At 47.7% G+C, this 21,766-nt stretch overlaps 1 protein-coding gene across 4 annotated transcripts in view; it reads right to left on the bottom strand.

Moving 5' to 3' along the window:
- Positions 1 to 21,766, bottom strand: part of PHF6 (PHD finger protein 6) — a 335,169-nt gene that overhangs the window by 223,184 nt on the left and 90,219 nt on the right. For 3 of the 4 annotated variants that reach the window (XM_069212494.1, XM_069212495.1, XM_069212496.1), the window contains exon 6: positions 10,857 to 11,017. In XM_069212494.1, coding sequence (XP_069068595.1) covers positions 10,857 to 11,017 — 161 coding nt within the window. The remainder of the gene's footprint in view (positions 1 to 10,856; positions 11,018 to 21,766) is intronic. The other variant, XM_069212497.1, reaches the window with a different exon arrangement.

Genomic DNA, 21,766 nt, shown 5'->3' on the forward strand with positions numbered 1-21,766 from the left:
AACTGGACTCCCAGTCCAAACCTGCTGACTCTTTTCACCCGGACTGTCCCCAATGACTAACATAGGGCACCCTACCCCCGACGCTGTACTGCACCTCTGCATCCAGCCACCCAGTGTGACCTGTTGGTGTGGCCTTGACCCTTGCCCAATACCTCCCTTAAGTCCAGGAGATTGGAGCCATAAGTCGCTGTACTACACCTGTATGCAGTACTTCTTTTCCTCCATAGGATAACACTGCTGCATCTGAAAAATGCACTGAGTTTAGAACCCTCAAAGTGTCTCTCTAGAAAAACGTCCTAACCTGATCGTATTGATTCTAGTGCCTAAACATATATGATGAAACACGTTATTTTTGTAAATTGGTGTGGATCTCCTTATTGAGTTGTGCATCTCATTTATTGACTCTGTGTGTATTTGCAGGTTTCTAACACTCCTCTCTGATAAGGCTAAGGCTGCTTGACCACACTCCCCCCTAAAAAGAACACCTTGGGATTGCTAAAGCAAGCCGCTGTCCACTAATAAGGGAACCCCTGGACTCTTTGCACAATATATCTGTAGGAAGTTGGCTCTGTATATACTATCTCAAAGTGAGAGATGGTGTGCACAGAGTCCAAGGGTTCCCCTTAGAGGTTGATAGTGGCAAAATTAGATAATTCCAATGCTCCATTTTGTGGTAGAGTGGTCGAGCAGTAGGCTCATCAGAGGGTAGAGTTAAGCATTTGTTGTACACACACAGGCAATAAAAAGAGGAACACACACTCAAAGACTTAACTCCAGGCCAATATTTTTATATAGAAAAACATATTTTCTTAATCTACTTTAGAACCACAAGATTCAAGATTTGAGGTAAGTACATAAAATACAAGGTACTTCACACAGGTAAGTACAGAACTTTGATTTAAAACAGTATTACACACAGTTTTGGTTAAAATGGCAATCAGCGATTTTAAAAATGGACAGTGCAAAAATCAACAGTTCCTGGGAGAGGTAAGTTTGGTTAGTTTTCTCAGGTAAGTAAAGCACTTACACAGTCAGTCTCCTGGGCATAGGCAACCCACCGTTGGGGGTTCAGGCAACCGCAAAGTCACTGCACCAGCAAAACAGGGCTGGTCAGGTGCAGAGGTCAAAGGAGGGCCCAAAACACATAGGTGCCTCTGAAGAATAGGGGTGCTCCGGATCCAGTCAGCTAGCAGGTAAGTACCTGTGTCCTTGGGGAGCAGACCAGGGGGGTTTTGTAGAGCACTGGGAGACACACACACACACACACAAACACACACAAGCCCACAAAACACACCCTCAGCAGCGGCCAGGTGCAGTAGGCAAAGTAGGTGTCGGGTTTGCTATAGAAAGCAATATAGGGACCCGGGGGGTCACTTAGACGATGCAGGAAGGGCACAGGGGGGCTTCTCGGGCCAGCCACCGACTGGGCTAGGATGAGGGCCGCCTGCTGGTCACTCCTGCACTGGTAGGTGGTCCTGGGGGCTGCGGGTGCAGTGCTTGGTCCGGACGTCGGGTTGCTTCATTACCAGGCAGTCGTGTCAGGGTAAGCCTCTGGATTCTCTCTGCAGGAGTCGCTGTGGCGGTTCAGAGGGGTCATCTTAGGGTGTCCACGTTGTTGGGGGTCGCCTGGGAGTCCTCTCTGCGGTGTTGGTTGTCCTAAACTCGAGCCGGGGCGTCGGGTGCAGAGTGTTAAGACTCACACTTCTGGCAGGAAGTGAGAGTCTCTTTTATAGTCGTTTCGAAGTTGCAAAGTTGTTGCAGTTTCTGAACAGTGACACTGTTCTTGGGAGTTTCTTGGTCCTTTATTTGCAGGGCAGTCCTCTGAGTCTTCAGAGGTCGCTGGTCCCCGTCGGCTGCAATGGCAGGCCTGCAGAACACTTTGCATGTGCTCCCCATGGGTGGCATAATACATGCTGCAGCACATGGAGAAACCCTGGTACCCCAATGCCCTGGGTTCCCTATATGAGGGAATTACAAGGGGCACCAATATGCCAAATGTGGGGTGTGTGGTCCAAGCAACCAAGATTTCAGGTAGACAGCATGGTCACTAGAGTCCTGGTTAGCAGGATCCTAGTGAACACAGTCAAAACATACTGAAAACAGGTAAAAAGTGGGGGTAACCATGCAAGAAAGAGGGTAGTTTCCAACTCAAGGGACAAGAGAAAAGGGGGGTCATTGTTGCCATTGATCTCTGCCTTTGTCATGAAGCCACTGGTCCAAACAAAAATGAGAATGAAGCTATAAAAGAAGTTTCAACACAGAATGGAAAGTACAAAGTAGTCCCCCCTCTCTGTGTGTGATAGTTTATACTTTTTAACACATCTAGCAGTCCCTATACCAGATTTAGTTTTGGAGATAAAGGTCTTTATGCAATGTCTAGGTTCAAGATAAAGGACTCTAAATCATCAGAAATAGGAGTTGCTGACCCCAACTATGATTTTCAGCCTCATTTGTTGATAGAATGTTTTTAATGTACTGGCTGTCCACAGCTATACCTTGGAGTCATGATCCTTGACTGATCCTCTCTCTATGCAAGCAATGTCCTGACGTTCTTGAAGTGCTTTTCAAAGATCTATATAGATGGGGCTATCTAGGCCTGCTGTGGTTATTTGTATTAATTGTGTTAAAACAATATTTTCCCACTGCCTTTTGTATGTGGCACAAACACTTACTCAGATTCACAAAATTAGTTAAAATATACTCAGACTCATTTACTAAGTAATAAAGCACCTAGGGAAAAAGAATCAACTCTTTTAAATGGCACTGGAGGGAGGTTGGGTATTCCCAGCTACCACCAACTATATAGGGCTATAACAGATTCCACCCTGCTTTTGAGTAGATGGGAATAAACATAACAAATCTGTGACTGGTGATTTAAAGAAGCACACTCTCCCACATCCCACTGCGATTCTTACTGTGGTTGCCCCCAGGGCTCAGACAGAAAACTGATAAGCTTTTATTCATTACAGAAATCTTCCGCACATATTGACATGGTATGGTCAGAAGGAAAAAGGCAACCAAATGCCCATATCCTTGACTCCCTTCATTTATAATTTAGACTTTCCCCAGGATCAATCTTTTCTTAACAGGGTGAAACTGGTTTGCACAGACATGAGGATTTTTTTTAATGGGCCACAGTTAAAAACCAGGGTGGAATGAACACAGTCATCTATAAACTAATAATAATACAGGCAATACATTGGGCAGCAACTGACACCAAGGCGTGCACAGCAGGGAACAGGGATTTAACAACATTAAAGACCATTTTTTCACAGTCCTGACAAAGAGGTAATATTGTGTCTTCATAAAACGCTGAGTACAAACACATAAAAAATAAATTAAAAAAAGGGATTTTTTTTTTAGAACAAACCTTGATAGAGAAAGAATGGGAGGCAATTTCTGCAGGTTGAGATTTTTGTAGCTCTTGACCAAAGTAGGGACAAACTCCTTATAAAAGCCTGATCTGCGGTTATCTGACTCTAGACTATGTTTGTAAATAGATACTTGTACTGGAGAGGGTGCAAGATGAAGGAACACTACTACATATCTGATGGACCTCCCTATGATTAAAGATTTACTAGGCAGAACTACTAACTCTAATGAGGGAATAGGTGTAAACTTGCAGGTAGAGATTATGATTATACTCCCAGGTCAACAGAGGAAAGACAGATTAAACCCACTACACACCCCTATTACAAATTCATAATGCATTTACTATTGGTGAGGACTCTAACACTTTCCAATACACAGAAACCAGAATTTTTCTCCTGGTTTTCATTGACAGGCTATCTTATGGAAATGTTATCTGTCATTCTGATAGATAATATACATCTCTTCACGAAAATATAGAAAACTATTAAGGCCCGTGTAGGAATTTGGCTCTGTATGCACTATTTCAAAGTAAGGAATAGTATGCACAGAGTCCAAGGGTTCCCCTTAGAGGTAAGATAGTGGCAAAAAGAGATAATACTAATGCTCTATTTTGTGGTAGTGTGGTCGAGCAGTAGGCTTATCAAAGGAGTAGTGTTAAGCATTTGTTGTACACACACAGGCAATAAATGAGGAACACACACTCAAAGACAATTCCAGGCCAATAGGTTTTTGTATAGAAAAATATAATTTCTTAGTTTATTTTAAGAACCACAGGTTCAAATTTTACATGTAATATCTCAAATGAAAGGTATTGCAGGTAAGTACTTTAGGAACTTTGAAAAATCACAATAGCATATATACTTTTCAAATAAAACACATATAGCTATTTTAAAACTAGACAGTGCAATTTTCACAGTTCCTAGGGGAGGTAAGTAATTGTTAGTTCTTGCAGGTAAGTAAACCACCTACGGGGTTCAAGTTTGGGTCCAAGGTAGCCCACCGTTGGGGGTTCAGAGCAACCCCAAAGTTACCACACCAGCAGCTCAGGGCCGGTCAGGGGCAGAGTTCAAAGTGGTGCCTAAAACGCATAGGCTTCAATGGAGAAGGGGGTGCCCCGGTTCCAGTCTGCCAGCAGGTAATTACCCGTGTCTTCGGAGGGCAGACCAGGGGGGTTTTGTAGGGCACCGGGGGGGACACAAGTTAGCACAGAAAGTACACCCTCAGCAGCACGGGGGCGGCCGGGTGCAGTGTGCAAACACACGTCGGGTTTTCAATTGGAATCAATGGGAGACCAAGGGGTCTCTTCAGCGATGCAGGCAGGCAAGGGGGGGGCTCCTCTGGGTAGCCACCACCTGGGCAAGGGAGAGGGCCTCCTGGGGGTCACTCCTGCACTGGAGTTCCGATCCTTCAGGTCCTGGGGGCTGCGGGTGCAGGGTCTTTTCCAGGCGTCCGGATCAGGCAGTCGCGGTCAGGGGGAGCCTCGGGATTCCCTCTGCAGGCGTCGCTGTGGGGGCTCAGGGGGGACAACTTTGGTTACTCACAGTCTCGGAGTCGCCGGGGAGTCCTCCCTGAAGTGTTGTTTCTCCACAAGTCGAGCCTGGGGCGTCGGGTGCAGAGTTGCAAGTCTCACGCTTCTGCCGGAAACGCAGTCGTTTTAAAGTTGCTCCTTTGGAAACAAAGTTGCAGTCTTGGGTGAACAGGGCCGCTGTTCTCTGGAGTTTCTTGGTCCTTCTAGAGCAGGGCAGTCCTCTGAGGATTCAGAGGTCGCTGGTCCTGGGGAAAGCGTCTTTTCGAAGTGGGGAGACAGGCCAGTAGAGCTGGGGCCAAAGCAGTTGGTGTCTCCGTCTTCTCTGCAGGGTTTTTCAGCTCAGCAGTCCTCTTCTTCTTAGGTTGCAGGAATCTAGTTTCCTAGGTTCTGGGGAGCCCCTAAATACTGAATTTAGGGGTGTGTTTAGGTCTGGGAGGGCAGTAGCCAATGGCTACTGTCCTTGAGGGTGGGTACACCCTCGTTGTGCCTCCTCCCTGAGGGGGGCACATCCCTATTCCTATTGGGGGAATCCTCCTTCTACAAGATGGAGGATTTCAAAAAGTCAGAGTCACCTCAGCTCAGGACACCTTAGGGGCTGTCCTGACTGGCCAGTGACTCCTCCTTGTTTTTCTCATTATCTCTCTGACTTGCCGCCAAAAGTGGGGGCTGTGTCCAGGGGGCGGGCATCTCCACTAGCTGGAGTGCCCTGGGGCATTGTAATACGAAGCTTGAGCCTTTGAAGCTCACTGCTAGGTGTTACAGTTCCTGCAGGGGGGGAGGTGTGAAGCACCTCCACCCAGAGCAGGCTTTGTTTCTGGCCTCAGAGAGCACAAAGGCTCTCACCGCATGGGGTCAGAAACTCGTCTCTCAGCAGCAGGCTGGCACAGACCAGTCAGTCATGCACTGAACAATTGGGTAAAATACAGGGGGTATCTCTAAGATGCCCTCTGTGTGCATTTTTTAATAAATCCAACACTGGCATCAGTGTGGGTTTATTATTCTGAGAAGTTTGGTGCCAAACTTCCCAGTATTCAGTGTAGCCATTATGGAGCTGTGGAGTTCGTTTTTGACAGACTCCCAGAACATATACTCTTATGGCTACCCTGCACTTACAATGTCTAAGGTTTTGCTTAGACACTGTAGGGGCATAGTGCTCATGCACCTTTGCCCTCACCTGTGGTATAGTGCACCCTGCCTTAGGGCTCTAAGGCCTGCAAGAGGGGTGACTTACCTATGCCACAGGCAGTGTGAGGCTGGCATGGCACCCTGAGGGGAGTGCCATGTCGACTTAGTCATTTTCTCCCCACCAGCACACACAAGCTGGCAAGCAGTGTGTCTGTGCTGAGTGAGGGGTTTCCAGGGTGACATAAGACATGCTGCAGCCCTCATAGACCTTCCCTGGCATCGGTGCCCTTGGTACCAGGGGTACCAGTTACAAGGGACTTACCTGGGTGGCAGGGTTGTGCCAATTGTGGAGACAATGGTATATTTTAGGTGAAAGAACACTGGTGCTGGGGCCTGGTTAGCAGGGTCCCAGCACACTTCTCAGTCAAGTCAGCATCAGTACCAGGCAAAAAGTGGGGGGTAACTGCATCAGGGAGCCATTTCTTTACAGCCCGTATGAAAAGCCAGCTAGAGGGTGGAGGATAGCTCAACATGTGCCTGACTTGAAAAGGAAAGGGGAAATGCATAGGGTGTTAAACTCATCAGGGGGAAGAGTCATGGTATGCATCCACTGATCAGGGGGAAGAGTCATGTGATGCACCCACTTGACTACCCAAATTAGTCCAAGCTCACCAATATGTGAATGTCGATCAAAGAACTAGTAACCTGAAAATGTGATAAAAGACAAGAGTATAAACCATAAACGACAGCCATCAAGCAAAAGCATCTGATCACCACAAGTGACTTTTGATGCAAAAAAGTTGAGTCCCTTGACATTTCACTATAAGACTTAGACTTAAAGATTTTAAGTCCAAGTCTTTGTCTCACCGCTTTGGAGATGGTATATACCTAACTTTCATAATTGTGACATGTAACGGATTAATTTCCCTGAACATTTATTTTTTTCTTTTATGTGTGGTGTGCTGTTTAAAAAAAAAAAAAATTATAAGGTAGTGTATGGTGTCAGTGTTCTGAGGGCTGGAGGAAGAGAGTGCTAGGCTGAAGGGGCCATCCCAGAGAAAGATTATTTTTAAGCAGGACAGGTTCTAAACTTGGGGGTTTCAATTAGGCGAGAACTGTGACTTCTTAGACCTCTTTGGCTGCCAAAAGTCTTAAGCAAGGCCACAAGGTAGGATGGACTTCTCACGCAGAATTTTGTGGACAAAGCAGCATTGTAGGAAGCTGGCCTGGTGTGTGGTGGGTACCTTATACCAGGTCCAGGTCCAGGTCCAGGTATCCCCTATTAGTGAAGTGTAGGCAGTGTCTAGAAGCCAGACTCTCTAGAGGCAGCTGTGGATGAGCAGCCAAGGCTTATCTAGGAGACATGCAAAGCTCCTACAAAACCACTGTAGTCACACAGCACTTACACACATGAAAGAAAACACTCAGTTGTACAAAAATAAAGGTACGTTATTTTTGGTTACACAATACCACAAAATACTAGAAGGTCAACCCTCCGATAGGAGGTAAGTAATATACTAATTACATACACTAGTAAACATCAATGGGCATAGAAAAGGTTAGAAAACAGTGCAAATAGCAATAACCTATAGTGACCTAAGGGAGAGCCCAAACCATATATTAAAATATGGAATGCGAACACAGGACCCCCAACTAGGTAAGTGGAGTGTGTAGAAGGGAGCTGGGAGTACTAGAAAACCACAGAGGTAAGAAACACAGTACCCCCCCAGCGACCAGGAAAGCAGGTGTATATCACTGGAATTTTTCCAAACCACCCAAAAGGAGGAAAAGAAGAAAAAGAAGACAACCAGACACGACTGAAAGAAACCAGAGGTGGAATCCTGGAGAGGAAAACCTGTGGAGAGAGTGGACCAAGTCCAAGAGTCAGAGTGGAGTCCAGGAGGAGTAGAAGCTACTACCCATCCAGCTGTACTTGCAGGAGTTGGCCGACCGTGATGAAGATCAGGTCAGCACTACAGCCCTGGAGCTGCAGAAGAGTTCCTGAGGGATGCAGAAGATGTCCCACGCTGGAGTGAAGATTGCAGATGGGTGTCGGTGCAGGAATTCCACCAAAAAGCCTTGACAAAGGAAAATTTGCAGTCTGTGGAAAAGTGGAGCTGCCGGGGACCAGCAAGGCCCAGGAGGACTCAACCCAGGAGGGGGGAATCACAGGGTACGCTCAGCGCTACAGAGCCAACAGGAGTGGGGCACAGAATTTGCAGAAGTAGCCCACACAGCACTGCAAGAAGGGATCTCACGCCGCAGGAGAACCACGCAGAGGGCTGTGCGTCGCAGGAAGGAGTTCTGGGAGTACACATAGTCTGAAGATCACGTAGAGGATAGGCCAATAACCCTTGACAGCGTCAAGAGATGGAGAGCCCGGGGTACTGTCCTGCGTGGGAAGGCAAGGGCTTACCTCCACCAAAGTTGGACAGCTGGGAGAGAGGACAAAGAGGACTACTCCAGACCACCACCCGTGATGCAGGATCCAAGCAGCTCTGGATGAGATGTGATCCACGCAGCCAGTCATCGTTGCAGTAGGTGCCAGTGGACGCAAGGAAGTGACATCTTCACTCCAAGGGAGATTCCTTCTTGCTTCGTTGTGCAGACTGAAGATTTGCCGCCCTCAGAGGATGCACAGCCAGGTGAAATGTTGCAGTTGCTGGAAGGAGCTGGAGAAACAATTTTGCAGAGCAGAATCGTCGCTGTAGCTGCTGGTTGTAGGTTCCTGTGAAGTCCAGTTGTGGTTCCAGTGGCCAGAAGTTGAAGTAAACGTTGCAGAGGATTCCTGCTGGAGTCTTGCACATCGAATTCGAGGACCCACCCAAGAGAGAGACCCTAAATACCCCTGAAAGGGGGGGATTGGTCACCTAGCCAGGTGACCACCTATCAGGAGGGGGCTCCGACGTCACCTGCCTGGCCACTCAGATGCTACTGCCAAATCTTGGATTCAAGATTGCAGAACAGAGGGACCCTCTGGAGGAGCTCTGGGCACCACCCCTGGGGTGGTGATGGACAGGGGAGTGGTCACTCCCCTTCCCACTGTCCAGAACCTGGACCAGAACCAGCCCATGGGGATCCCCTGGTACCCTAGTGCTATGGGTACCTGTGTACCATATACTAGGGACTTACATGGGGGCAAAAGTATGCCAAATGTGGGGTGAAAAATAAGTTACCAAGTGAAAGAGCATAGTCACTGGGGACCTGGTTAGCAGGATCCCAGTGAGCACAGACAAACACACTGACAACAGGCAGAAAATGGGGGTAACCATGACAGAAAGAGCCAAGAAAGAGGGTACTTTCCTACACGTATATATAGAACTTAATTCTGACAAAAATGGGCAGCTAATTTAGTTTTCAAAGGATAGAGAAAATGTGATCAAACTTACCAGAAGAAGGGACAAATCTAGCCACCGAGTGCAGTACCATGCAGAACGGAGCTAACTAAGATTGAGGAACTCCAGCCAGAAGACAACTGCCGACATCAAGCTGGGAAGTGTCCAAGGGCGTGCCAACGTATGCAGCATTTCCCATCTAGCTGATATAAAGGGTAAAGATGAAAGCTTGGCTGAGTATTAAGCCAAGCAGTTTAATTAGTGAGGGTGGTGTGGGCACAAAGATGTCCAGATTTAGACAGTCAAGAAGCTTGGGGTCAAATCTGCTTTGGTAGAGGTGGAGAGGAAAAATTAATTTTTCTGTGGGTTAAGAGCAGAGTGATGGAACTCGGAACGAAAGAAAAATGTTACATGAATCCCATCCAGGGGATTCCACCAAAGCAGGTGCATGAGTTGTGATATAGGTATTCACAAAAACAATACCAATATCCATTCCAGTATGGCAACTGCACAGGCTCAGACCTGTCCTGCACTGTTTCAAGCAGAAGTTCCAGAACCCCTGGAAATGTTCAGGATTACAATACAGCTCTATTTCAGCCAGTCAGCTAAGGAGAAGGAAGCGACTTCGGTAAGTTCTGGTCGTACATGCCGCCATCAAGATCCAGAGTATAGCCAGGATAATGGTCAGTGACCAATAGATAAGAACCTTTTGCACAAGGGTGGTTCCACAGAAAGGGGCAGATAAGTACAGCATCACTTAATTTATGTCAAATACACATACCTTTACACACAAGCAGACAACATTTCAGAGAGGCATTTGTGGTAGGTGTAATGAGAAAGCCTTGATGAAATGCCATGGACCAGACAGGTTTAGCTGGGCATGAAACAAATAGAAGCTTACTTATAGAAAATATCATAATTCACCCTTCTTTTTCTTTATGGTTGTCACGGGGTAACAAAACTTGAACTTGTTAGGTCAACCTTAGACAATTTTTAATCTTAATGCGTTTTCTAAGCAGAGCTAGAAGGCTCGGCTCATAATTCACCATAGTAGTAAACTGCAGATAGGGGCTGTACTAGACTTCAAAAATACCTGCACAAATGCTCCATACAAAGTGAGAGCCCACCCTTGGCAGGATGTACAGCAGGTCCTCCGATGAAGCATGCCACCAAGTATGGATAAGTGCCTCTAGAAAGAAGCAATTTCAGTAGATGTCTACACTCATTTTTGCTTTTGGCCGACAGAAGTACTTATGCACCTAGTCTTTTCTTTTCTGTTTGTTGTATACATTTGTGACTTAGGAGGGTGAAGATATACCTAAAAATATTAACTTGCTAATTTTAGGCATTCTGGTAAGGTTAATACCCACCTGTCGAAAGTTGCATATATTTTATTAACTTGCTCTTTGTTATAACAACAATTTGATTACCAGTGTGTAAAAGTAATGCATGTCATATTTTGGGCAGCAGAGAAATGTTATTGTTTTGCTACTTACATAGGTATTACGTTCTGTTTCTTCTGTCCTGCAGGATGACTTGTCTTCAGATTGCCCTTTAAAATTTTTGGTCCTTTGCCTTCCTTTATCAGCTTTTGTTTTTCGATTGGGAGTTGATATTTCAGTCTTTTGGTCCTGAGTGTCTTCCTCCAACTCATCTGCTTGGAATTAACAAGCATGCACAAGAATGAGCATTCACAAAATGAACACCAGAATTCTATCATACTTTGTAAACAGTGAAAGAGCAAACAAAATGTTATTAAACACAAAATTAAATACTGCAGTGTTAAAATGGAAGGGGTCTAAATTGTGCAAGCGATGAAGGAGCTTGTACTACTTCACTGGACCTCCAGCTCCAGTGTTGATCTGGGTTAGATCTTCTATTCCCATCACTTCTGCTGAGATTGCTCTGGATGAAATGGCTGTTATGTCTGCATGGAGGAGTTACTATGTCGATCACCAACTTTGCTTTGCATAGTTTACTCCAAGAAAATAGGCCAACCCCCGTTTCAAGCGAATCTCCCTACCATACTCCTTCAGTGTGCTTCGTATACTGAGGCTGTGGCCCAGATCTACAAGGTTTGGCTTCCCTACCCCCGGTTGCAGAGCCTGTGAGTTCAGTGCACCATCACTTCAGCAGGGAGACCAGATTATTGTAACACCACACAACCCACTAAGCATACCTGCTGGTGGGGTGCATCCATGCTTTCTGGGTTACTAACAGTCTCTTAAAGGGGTCAGGGACACCATGGTAAGCCAAACAATCTTTCATTAAGGAGTTACATACTCAATCGATCAATATCTTCATTTCGGCAGGAAATTACCATAAAACAACATATAAATACAATCAGGAGCATAGTGCATTTAAAGAGCAAAAAACCATGTACAAGACAATAATACATTAATACCACAGTTCGCATCACATATAAAACGCATAATTCATGACAAAGTGTGAAAATAAAAAAAGGTGAAAATTACCTCCAATACAGTTACACACTCAAGGATCACTATAAACAGAATATACATGTAGGAAGTTGGCTCTGTATGTGCTATTTCAAAGTAAGGAATAGCATGCACAGAGTCCAAGGGTTCCCCTTAGAGGTAAAATAGTGGTAAAAAGAGATAATACTAATGCTCTATTTTGTGGTAGTGTGGTCGAGCAGTAGGCTTATCCAAGGAGTAGTGTTAAGCATTTGTTGTACATACACATAGACAATAAATGAGGTACACACACTCAGAGACAAATCCAGCCAATAGGTTTTGTTATAGAAAAATATATTTTCTTAGTTTATTTTAAGAACCACAGGTTCAAATTTAACATGTAATATCTGGTTTGAAAGGTATTGCAGGTAAGTACATTAGGAACTTTGAATCATTTCAATTGCATGTATACTTTTCAAGTTATTCACAAATAGCTATTTTAAAAGTGGACACTTAGTGCAATTTTCACAGTTCCTGGGGGAGGTAAGTTTTTGTTAGTTTTACCAGGTAAGTACGAAACTTACAGGGTTCAGTTCTTGGTCCAAGGTAGCCCACCGTTGGGGGTTCAGAGCAACCCCAAAGTTACCACACCAGCAGCTCAGGGCCGGTCAGGTGCAGAGTTCAAAGTGGTGCCCAAAACGCATAGGCTTCAATGGAGAGAAGGGGGTGCCCCGGTTCCAGTCTGCCAGCAGGTAAGTACCCGCGTCTTCGGAGGGCAGACCAGGGGGGTTTTGTAGGGCACCGGGGGGGACACAAGCCCACACAGAAATTTCACCCTCAGCGGCGCGGGGGCGGCCGGGTGCAGTGTTAGAACAAGCGTCGGGTTCGCAATGGAAGTCAATGAGAGTCCAAGGGATCTCTTCAGCGCTGCAGGCAGGCAAGGGGGGGCTTCCTCGGGGAAACCTCCACTTGGGCAAGGGAGAGGGACTCCTGGGGGTCACTTCTGCAGTGAAAGTTCGGTCCTTCAGGTCCTGGGGGCTGCGGGTGCAGGGTCTTTTCCAGGCGTCGGGACTTAGGTTTCAGAGAGTCGCGGTCAGGGGAAGCCTCGGGATTCCCTCTGCAGGCGGCGCTGTGGGGGCTCAGGGGGGAAAGGTTTTGGTACTCACGGTCGTAGAGTAGTCCGGGGGTCCTCCCTGAGGTGTTGGTTCTCCACCAGCCGAGTCGGGGTCGCCGGGTGCAGTGTTGCAAGTCTCACGCTTCTTGCGGGGAGATTGCAGGGTTCTTTAAAGCTGCTCCTTTGGATAAAGTTGCAGTCTTTTTGGAGCAGGTCCGCTGTCCTCGGGAGTTTCTTGTCGTCGTCGAAGCAGGGCAGTCCTCAGAGGATTCAGAGGTCGCTGGTCCCTTTGGAAGGCGTCGCTGGAGCAGAGTTCTTTGGAAGGCAGGAGACAGGCCGGTGAGTTTCTGGAGCCAAGGCAGTTGTTGCCTTCTGGTCTTCCTCTGCAGGGGTTTTCAGCTAGGCAGTCCTTCTTCTTGTTGTTGCAGGAATCTAGTTTCTAGGTTCAGGGAGAGCCCTTAAATACTAAGGATCCCAGTAGTTTTGCTCTCTCCTCTAAATTTTACCTTTTTCTTCCCACAATTGGGATACTGGTCCCCCCCCATGTAAGTCCCTAGTATATGGTACCTAGGGCATTGAGTTTCCAGGGGATCACTATGGGCTGCAGCAGATATTCAGCCATCCATAGGGAGCCCATGCAAAGGGTTCAACAGGCCTTCCATTGCAGTCTGCGTGAACCGGGTGCATGCAGTCACCCCTATGGTAGGTCCTCTCAGCCCTGAGTGCAGGGTGCAGGCACGTGTGTGTGGACACCCCTGCACTAGCAGAGATGCCCCCAGAAACTCCAGCACCATTTTAATGGAATTTGTGAGTGCAGGGATGCCATTTTATATGTGTTCGGGACATAGGTCACTACATATGTCCAGCTACATAATGGTAACTACGAACCTGGGCATATTTGGTATCAAACATGTCAGAATCATACCCCAATACTATTGCAAACATTGGAAGTATGATTTCATGCACTCTGGGGGCTCTTTAGAGGACCCCCAGCATTACTACCACCAGTCTTACAGGGTTTCTCGGCAGCCCAGCTGCTGCCACCCCTCAGACAGGTTTTTGCCCTCCTGCTGCTTGATCAGATCAAGCCCAGGAAGGCAGAACAAAGGATTTTCTTTGGGAGGGGGAGGTAACACCCTCTCACTTTGGAAATAGGTGTGACTGGCTTGGGAGGGGTAGCCTCCCCAAGCCACTAGTTTGCTTTGAAGGGTACATTTGGTGCCCTCCATGCATAAACCAGTTCACACCGGTTCAGGGACCCCAAGTCCCTGCTCTGGCACGAAACTGGACAATGGAAAGGGAAGTGACCACTCCTCTGTCCATCACCACCCCAGGGGTGGTGCCCAGAGCTCTTCCAGAGGGTCCCTGGGTTCTGCCATCTTGATTCTAAGATTGGCAGGGAACTCTGGGAGCATCTGAGTGGCCAGGCCAGGCAGGTGACGACAGAGCCCCCTCCTGATAGGTGCTTACCTGGTTAGGTGACCATTCCCCCTTTCAGGGCTATTTAGGGTATCTCTCTTGGGTGGGTCCTGAGATTCGGCTTGAGGATTCCAACAGGACTCCTCTGCAGCCTTTAATTCGACTTCTGGCCTCTGGAACTGCAACTGGACCCTCCATGAACATACAAGCTGCAGATCCATGAGGACTCTTCTGCAACATTGTATTCAGAGTTCCTGCCAGCTTTGCAACAGTTTCCTCGCCGTGCACCATCAGACGCTTGCAACTCTTCATCCTGGACAAGAAGAAGGAATCTCCCTTGGAGTGAAGGAGTCACTTCCCTGCAACCGCAGGCACCCACAACAAGTAACGGCCGGCTGCATTGATTCCCTCTCCTGCTGAGCTGCATGGATCATGCATCACGGGTGGTGAACCGTAGTAGTACTCTTGGTCCTCTCTGCCAGCTGTCCAATGTTGGTGGAGGTAAGCCTTTGCCTTCCCATGCAGGACAGCACCCCCGTGCACCACGTCTCTCACAGCTGCCAAGGCTTGTTTGTGTCTCCTGCAAGGCATCTTTAAGCGACATGCAGCTCGAGTCCCCAGAACTCCTTCCTGCAAATTCCAGTACCTTGCGTGGTTTTCCTGAGGCGTGGGATCCACTTTTGTAGTGCTGCGTGGGCTTCTTCTGTGGCTTCTGTGTCCCAATCCTGTCGGACTTCTGTGGGTGCTGCCTCTCCTCCTGTGGACTCTCTGCAGCGCTGAGGGTCCCCTGTGACTCCTTCTCCTGGGTTGAGTCCTCCTGGGCCTTGCAAGTCCCTGGCAGCAACTCTTTTCCACTAACTGCAAGTTTGCCTTTACCAAGGTTTGTTGGTGGAAATCCTGCACAGACACCCGTGTGCTATCTTCCTTCCGGAGGGGAACACCCTCTGCATCCATCTGGAACTCTTCACTGGCTCCAGGGCTGCAGTGCTGACCTGTTCTTCAGAACCGTCCACCAACTCCTGCATCCACAGCTAGGTGGGTAGTACCTCCTACTCCTCCTGGACTCCACTGTGACTCTTGGACTTGGTCCCCTCTCTCCACAGGTCTTCTTTCTTTAGGAATCCACTGCCGGTTTTCTTGCAGTCCTCTCTGGATGTCTTCTTCTCTTCCTTTTGGATAGTTTGGGGAAAATCCAGTGTTTTAGTCCTGCATTCCTGGTCGCTGGGGGGTACTGTGGTACTTACCTTTGTGGTTTTCTAATACCTCCAACTCCCCTCTACACATTTTACTTACCTAGGCGGGGGTACCTAGGTCACATTCAATTTTTTAGTATATGGTTTGTGCTCCCCCTAAAGTCACTATTGGTTATTACTGTTTGCACTGTTTTCTAACCTTTTCTATGTCTATTTCTGATTGCTAGTGTATATATTTAGTGTATTACTTACCTCCTAAGGGTGGGTCACCTATCTAGTGATTTGTGATAATCTGTGCCAAAAATAAAGTACCTTTATTTTTGTACAACTGAGTGTTTTCTTTCATGCCTGTAAGTGCTGTGTGACAACAGTGGTATTGCATGAGCTTTGCATGTCCCCTAGATAAGTCTTTGGCTGCTCATCCAAAGCTACCTCTATAGAGCCTGGATTCTAGACACTGCCTACCCTTCAGTGAGAGGGGATACCTGGGCCTGGTATAAGGTGTAAGTACAAGCTTCCTACACAGATATTAATGCAGAGAACGACCCAGCGCGAAATGTGTTTGTTTCTGCACTGCCTGACCCTTCTTTGCTTCCACAATAAGTTGATCATCCACCCGGAACACTTTTTGTGCGGTCAAGGTCAAAGGACAATGCTCTTTTTGGGTGGAGTCGCTCCTCTTCCTTAGAGTGATGCGGTGGAGCAAAGATACAGGGCAGGGTGATATTGTGACCCAGATGAAATGGGGTCACCACCTTGGGAAGGAAAGAGGCACGTGTTCTGAGAACCACCTTGTAAGGAAATGCCTCCTTGGCATGGTTGCCCCCTGACTTTTTGCCTTTGCTGATGCTATGTTTACAATTGAAAGTGTGCTGAGGCCTGCTAACCAGGCCCCAGCACCAGTGTTCTTTCCCTAACCTGTACTTTTGTATCCACAATTGGCAGACCCTGGCATCCAGATAAGTCCCTTGTAACTGGTACTTCAAGTACCAAGGGCCCTGATGCCAAGGAAGGTCTCTAAGGGCTGCAGCATGTCTTATGCCACCCTGGAGACCTCTCACTCAGCACAGACACACTGCTTGCCAGCTTGTGTGTGCTAGTGAGGACAAAACGAGTAAGTCGACATGGCACTCCCCTCAGGGTGCCATGCCAGCCTCTCACTGCCTATGCAGTATAGGTAAGACACCCCTCTAGCAGGCCTTACAGCCCTAAGGCAGGGTGCACTATACCATAGGTGAGGGTACCAGTGCATGAGCATGATACCCCTACAGTGTCTAAATAAAACCTTAGACATTGTAAGTGCAGGGTAGCCATAAGAGTATATGGTCTGGGAGTCTGTCAAACACGAACTCCACAGCACCATAATGGCTACACTGAAAACTGGGAAGTTTGGTATCAAACTTCTCAGCACAATAAATGCACACTGATGCCAGTGTACATTTTATTGTAAAATACACCACAGAGGGCACCTTAGAGGTGCCCCCTGAAACTTAACCGACTATCTGTGTAGGCTGACTAGTTTTAGCAGCCTGCCACAAACCGAGACATGTTGCTGGCCCCATGGGGAGAGTGCCTTTGTCACTCTGAGGCCAGTAACAAAGCCTGCGCTGGGTGGAGATGCTAACACCTCTCCCAGGCAGGAATTGTCACACCTGGCGGTGAGCCTCAAAGGCTCACCTCCTTTGTGCCAACCCAGCAGGACACTCCAGCTAGTGGAGTTGCCCGCCCCCTCCGGCCAGGCCCCACTTTTGGCGGCAAGGCCGGAGAAAATAATGAGAATAACAAGGAGGAGTCACTGGCCAGTCAGGACAGCCCCTAAGGTGTCCTGAGCTGAGGTGACTCTAACTTTTAGAAATCCTCCATCTTGCAGATGGAGGATTCCCCCAATAGGGTTAGGATTGTGACCCCCTCCCCTTGGGAGGAGGCACAAAGAGGGTGTACCCACCCTCAGGGCTAGTAGCCATTGGCTACTAACCCCCCAGACCTAAACACGCCCTTAAATTTAGTATTTAAGGGCTACCCTGAACCCTAGAAAATTAGATTCCTGCAACTACAAGAAGAAGGACTGCCTAGCTGAAACCCCTGCAGCGGAAGACCAGAAGACGACAACTGCCTTGGCTCCAGAAACTCACCGGCCTGTCTCCTGCCTTCCAAAGATCCTGCTCCAGCGACGCCTTCCAAAGGGACCAGCGACCTCGACATCCTCTGAGGACTGCCCCTGCTTCGAAAAGACAAGAAACTCCCGAGGACAGCGGACCTGCTCCAAGAAAAGCTGCAACTTTGTTTCCAGCAGCTTTAAAGAACTCTGCAAGCTCCCCGCAAGAAGCGTGAGACTTGCAACACTGCACCCGGCGACCCCGACTCGGCTGGTGGCGATCCAACCCCTCAGGAGGGACCCCAGGACTACTCTGATACTGTGAGTACCAAAACCTGTCCCCCCTGAGCCCCCACAGCGCCGCCTGCAGAGGGAATCCCGAGGCTTCCCCTGACCGCGACTCTTTGAATCTAAAGTCCCGACGCCTGGGAGAGACCCTGCACCCGCAGCCCCCAGGACCTGAAGGACCGGACTTTCATTGGAGAAGCGACCCCCAGGAGTCCCTCTCCCTTGCCCAAGTGGAGGTTTCCCCGAGGAACCCCCCCCTTGCCTGCCTGCAGCGCTGAAGAGATCCCGAGATCTCTCATAGACTAACATTGCGAACCCGACGCTTGTTTCTACACTGCACCCGGCCGCCCCCGCGCCGCTGAGGGTGAAATTTCTGTGTGGACTTGTGTCCCCCCCGGTGCCCTACAAAACCCCCCTGGTCTGCCCTCCGAAGACGCGGGTACTTACCTGCAAGCAGACCGGAACCGGGGCACCCCCTTCTCTCCATTCTAGCCTAGGTGTTTTGGGCACCACTTTGAACTCTGCACCTGACCGGCCCTGAGCTGCTGGTGTGGTGACTTTGGGGTTGCTCTGAACCCCCAACGGTGGGCTACCTTGGACCAAGAACTGAACCCTGTAAGTGTCTTACTTACCTGGTAAAACTAACAAATACTTACCTCCCCTAGGAACTGTGAAAATTGCACTAAGTGTCCACTTTTAAAACAGCTATTTGTGAATAACTTGAAAAGTATACATGCAATTTTGATGATTTGAAGTTCCTAAAGTACTTACCTGCAATACCTTTCGAATGAGCTATTACATGTAGAATTTGAACCTGTGGTTCTTAAAATAAACTAAGAAAAGATATTTTTCTATATAAAAACCTATTGGCTGGATTTGTCTCTGAGTGTGTGTACCTCATTTATTGTCTATGTGTATGTACAACAAATGCTTAACACTACTCCTTGGATAAGCCTACTGCTCGACCACACTACCACAAAAATAGAGCATTAGTATTATCTATTTTTACCACTATTTTACCTCTAAGGGGAACCCTTGGACTCTGTGCATGCTATTCCTTACTTTGAAATAGCACATACAGAGCCAACTTCCTACATTGGTGGATCAGCGGTGGGGTACAAGACTTTGCATTTGCTGGACTACTCAGCCAATACCTGATCACACGACAAATTCCAAAATTGTCATTAGAAATTGATTTTTGCAATTTGAAAAGTTTTCTAAATTCTTAAAAGACCTGCTAGGGCCTTGTGTTAGATCCTGTTTAGCATTTCTTTTAGAGTTTAAAAGTTTGTAAAAGTTTGAATTAGATTCTAGAACCAGTTGTAGATTCTTAAAAAGTATTCCAACTTTTAGAAGCAAAATGTCTAGCACAGATGTGACTGTGGTGGAACTCGACACCACACCTTACCTCCATCTTAAGATGAGGGAGCTAAGGTCACTCTGTAAAATAAAGAAAATAACAATGGGCCCCAAACCTACCAAAATACAGCTCCAGGAGCTTTTGGCAGAGTTTGAAAAGGCCAACCCCTCTGAGGGTGGCAACTCAGAGGAAGAGGATAGTGACTTGGAGGAAAATTCCCCCCTACCAGTCCTATCTAGGGAGAACAGGGTCCCTCAAACCCTGACTCCAAAAATAATAGTCAGAGATGCTGGTTCCCTCACAGGAGAGACCAACACCTCTGAAATCACTGAGGATAACTCCAGTGAAGAGGACATCCAGTTAGCCAGGATGGCCAAAAGATTGGCTTTGGAAAGACAGATCCTAGCCATAGAGAGGGAAAGACAAGAGATGGGCCTAGGACCCATCAATGGTGGCAGCAACATAAATAGGGTCAGAGATTCTCCTGACATGTTGAAAATCCCTAAAGGGATTGTAACTAAATATGAAGATGGTGATGACATCACCAAATGGTTCACAGCTTTTGAGAGGGCTTGTGTAACCAGAAAAGTGAACAAATCTCACTGGGGTGCCCTCCTTTGGGAAATGTTCACAGGAAAGTGTAGGGATAGACTCCTCACACTCTCTGGAAAAGATGCAGAATCTTATGACCTCATGAAGGGTACCCTGATTGAGGGCTTTGGATTCTCCACTGAGGAGTACAGGATTAGGTTCAGGGGGGCTCAAAAATCCTCGAGCCAGACCTGGGTTGACTTTGTTGACTACTCAGTGAAAACACTAGATGGTTGGATTCAAGGCAGTGGTGTAAGTAATTATGATGGGCTGTACAATTTATTTGTGAAAGAACACCTGTTAAGTAATTGTTTCAATGATAAACTGCATCAGCATCTGGTAGACCTAGGACCAATTTCTCCCCAAGAATTGGGAAAGAAGGCGGACCATTGGGTCAAGACAAGGGTGTCCAAGACTTCAACAGGGGGTGACCAAAAGAAAGGGGTCACAAAGACTCCCCAGCAGAAGGGTGATGAGACAACCAAAACTAAAAATAGTAAAGAGTCTTCTACAGGCCCCCAAAAACCTGCACAGGAGGGTGGGCCCAGAGCCTCTTCACAAAACAATGGGTACAAGGGTAAAAACTTTGATCCCAAAAAGGCCTGGTGTCATAGCTGTAAACAGCATGGACACCAAACTGGAGACAAGGCCTGTCCCAAGAAAGGTTCCACTCCAAACTCCCATCCAGGTAACACTGGTATGGCTAGTCTCCAAGTGGGATCAACAGTGTGCCCAGAGCAAATCAGGGTCCACACTGAAGCTACTCTAGTTTCTGAGGGTGGGGTGGATTTAGCCACACTAGCTGTCTGGCCGCCTAACATGCAAAAATACAGACAGCAACTCTTAATTAATGGGACTAGAATAGAGGGCCTGAGGGATACAGGTGCCAGTGTCACCATGGTGACAGAGAAACTGGTTTCCCCTGGCCAATACCTGACTGGAAAAACTTACACAGTCACCAACGCTGACAATCAGAGAAAAGTACATCCCATGGCAATGGTTACTTTAGAATGGGGAGGGGTCAATGGCCTGAAGCAGGTGGTGGTCTCCTCAAATATCCCAGTGGACTGTCTGCTTGGAAATGACCTGGAGTCCTCAGCATGGGCTGAGGTAGAGCTAAAAACCCATGCAGCAATGCTGGGTATCCCTGAACTGGTGTGTGTGAAAACGAGAGCACAATGCAAGGCACAGGGTGAAAAAGTAGAGCTGGAGTCTGGAAAAATGGCCCAGCCTACCAAGAGAACAGGAAAGTCAGTTGGGAAACCAACTGCAACACAGCAAAAGAAAGGGAACCTCTCTTCTCAGGAAGAAGTTCTGCCCTCTGAGGGAACTGAGCCTTTGGAGCTTGAACCTTATCAGGTTGAGCTCTTAGGCCCAGGGGGACCCTCAAGGGAGGAGCTGTGTAAGGGACAAGAAACCTGTCCCTCTCTTGAAGGCCTTAGGCAGCAAGCTGCTGAAGAGTCCAAAGGCAAGAAAAATGGAACACATAGGGTCTATTGGGAAGATGGGCTCCTGTACACTGAGGCCAGAGACCCCAAACCTGGTGCCACTAGGAGAGTGGTAGTGCCTCAGCTGTTCAGAGAGTTCATCCTAACATTGGCCCATGACATTCCCCTTGCTGGACATTTGGGACAAACCAAGACGTGGGAGAGGTTAGTCAACCACTTCTACTGGCCCAATATGTCCAACATGGTTAAGGAGTTTTGCCTCTCCTGCCCCACCTGTCAAGCCAGTGGTAAGACAGGTGGGCACCCAAAGGCCCCCCTCATTCCACTTCCAGTGGTGGGGGTGCCCTTTGAAAGAGTGGGTGTGGACATAGTTGGTCCACTGGAACCTCCCACAGCCTCAGGAAATATGTATATCCTGGTAGTAGTGGATCATGCTACCAGGTATCCTGAAGCTATTCCCCTTAGGTCGACTACTGCCCCT

Source organism: Pleurodeles waltl, chromosome 2_1 (genome assembly GCF_031143425.1).
Source record: "Pleurodeles waltl isolate 20211129_DDA chromosome 2_1, aPleWal1.hap1.20221129, whole genome shotgun sequence".
Classification (NCBI taxonomy): Eukaryota; Metazoa; Chordata; class Amphibia; order Caudata; family Salamandridae; genus Pleurodeles; species Pleurodeles waltl.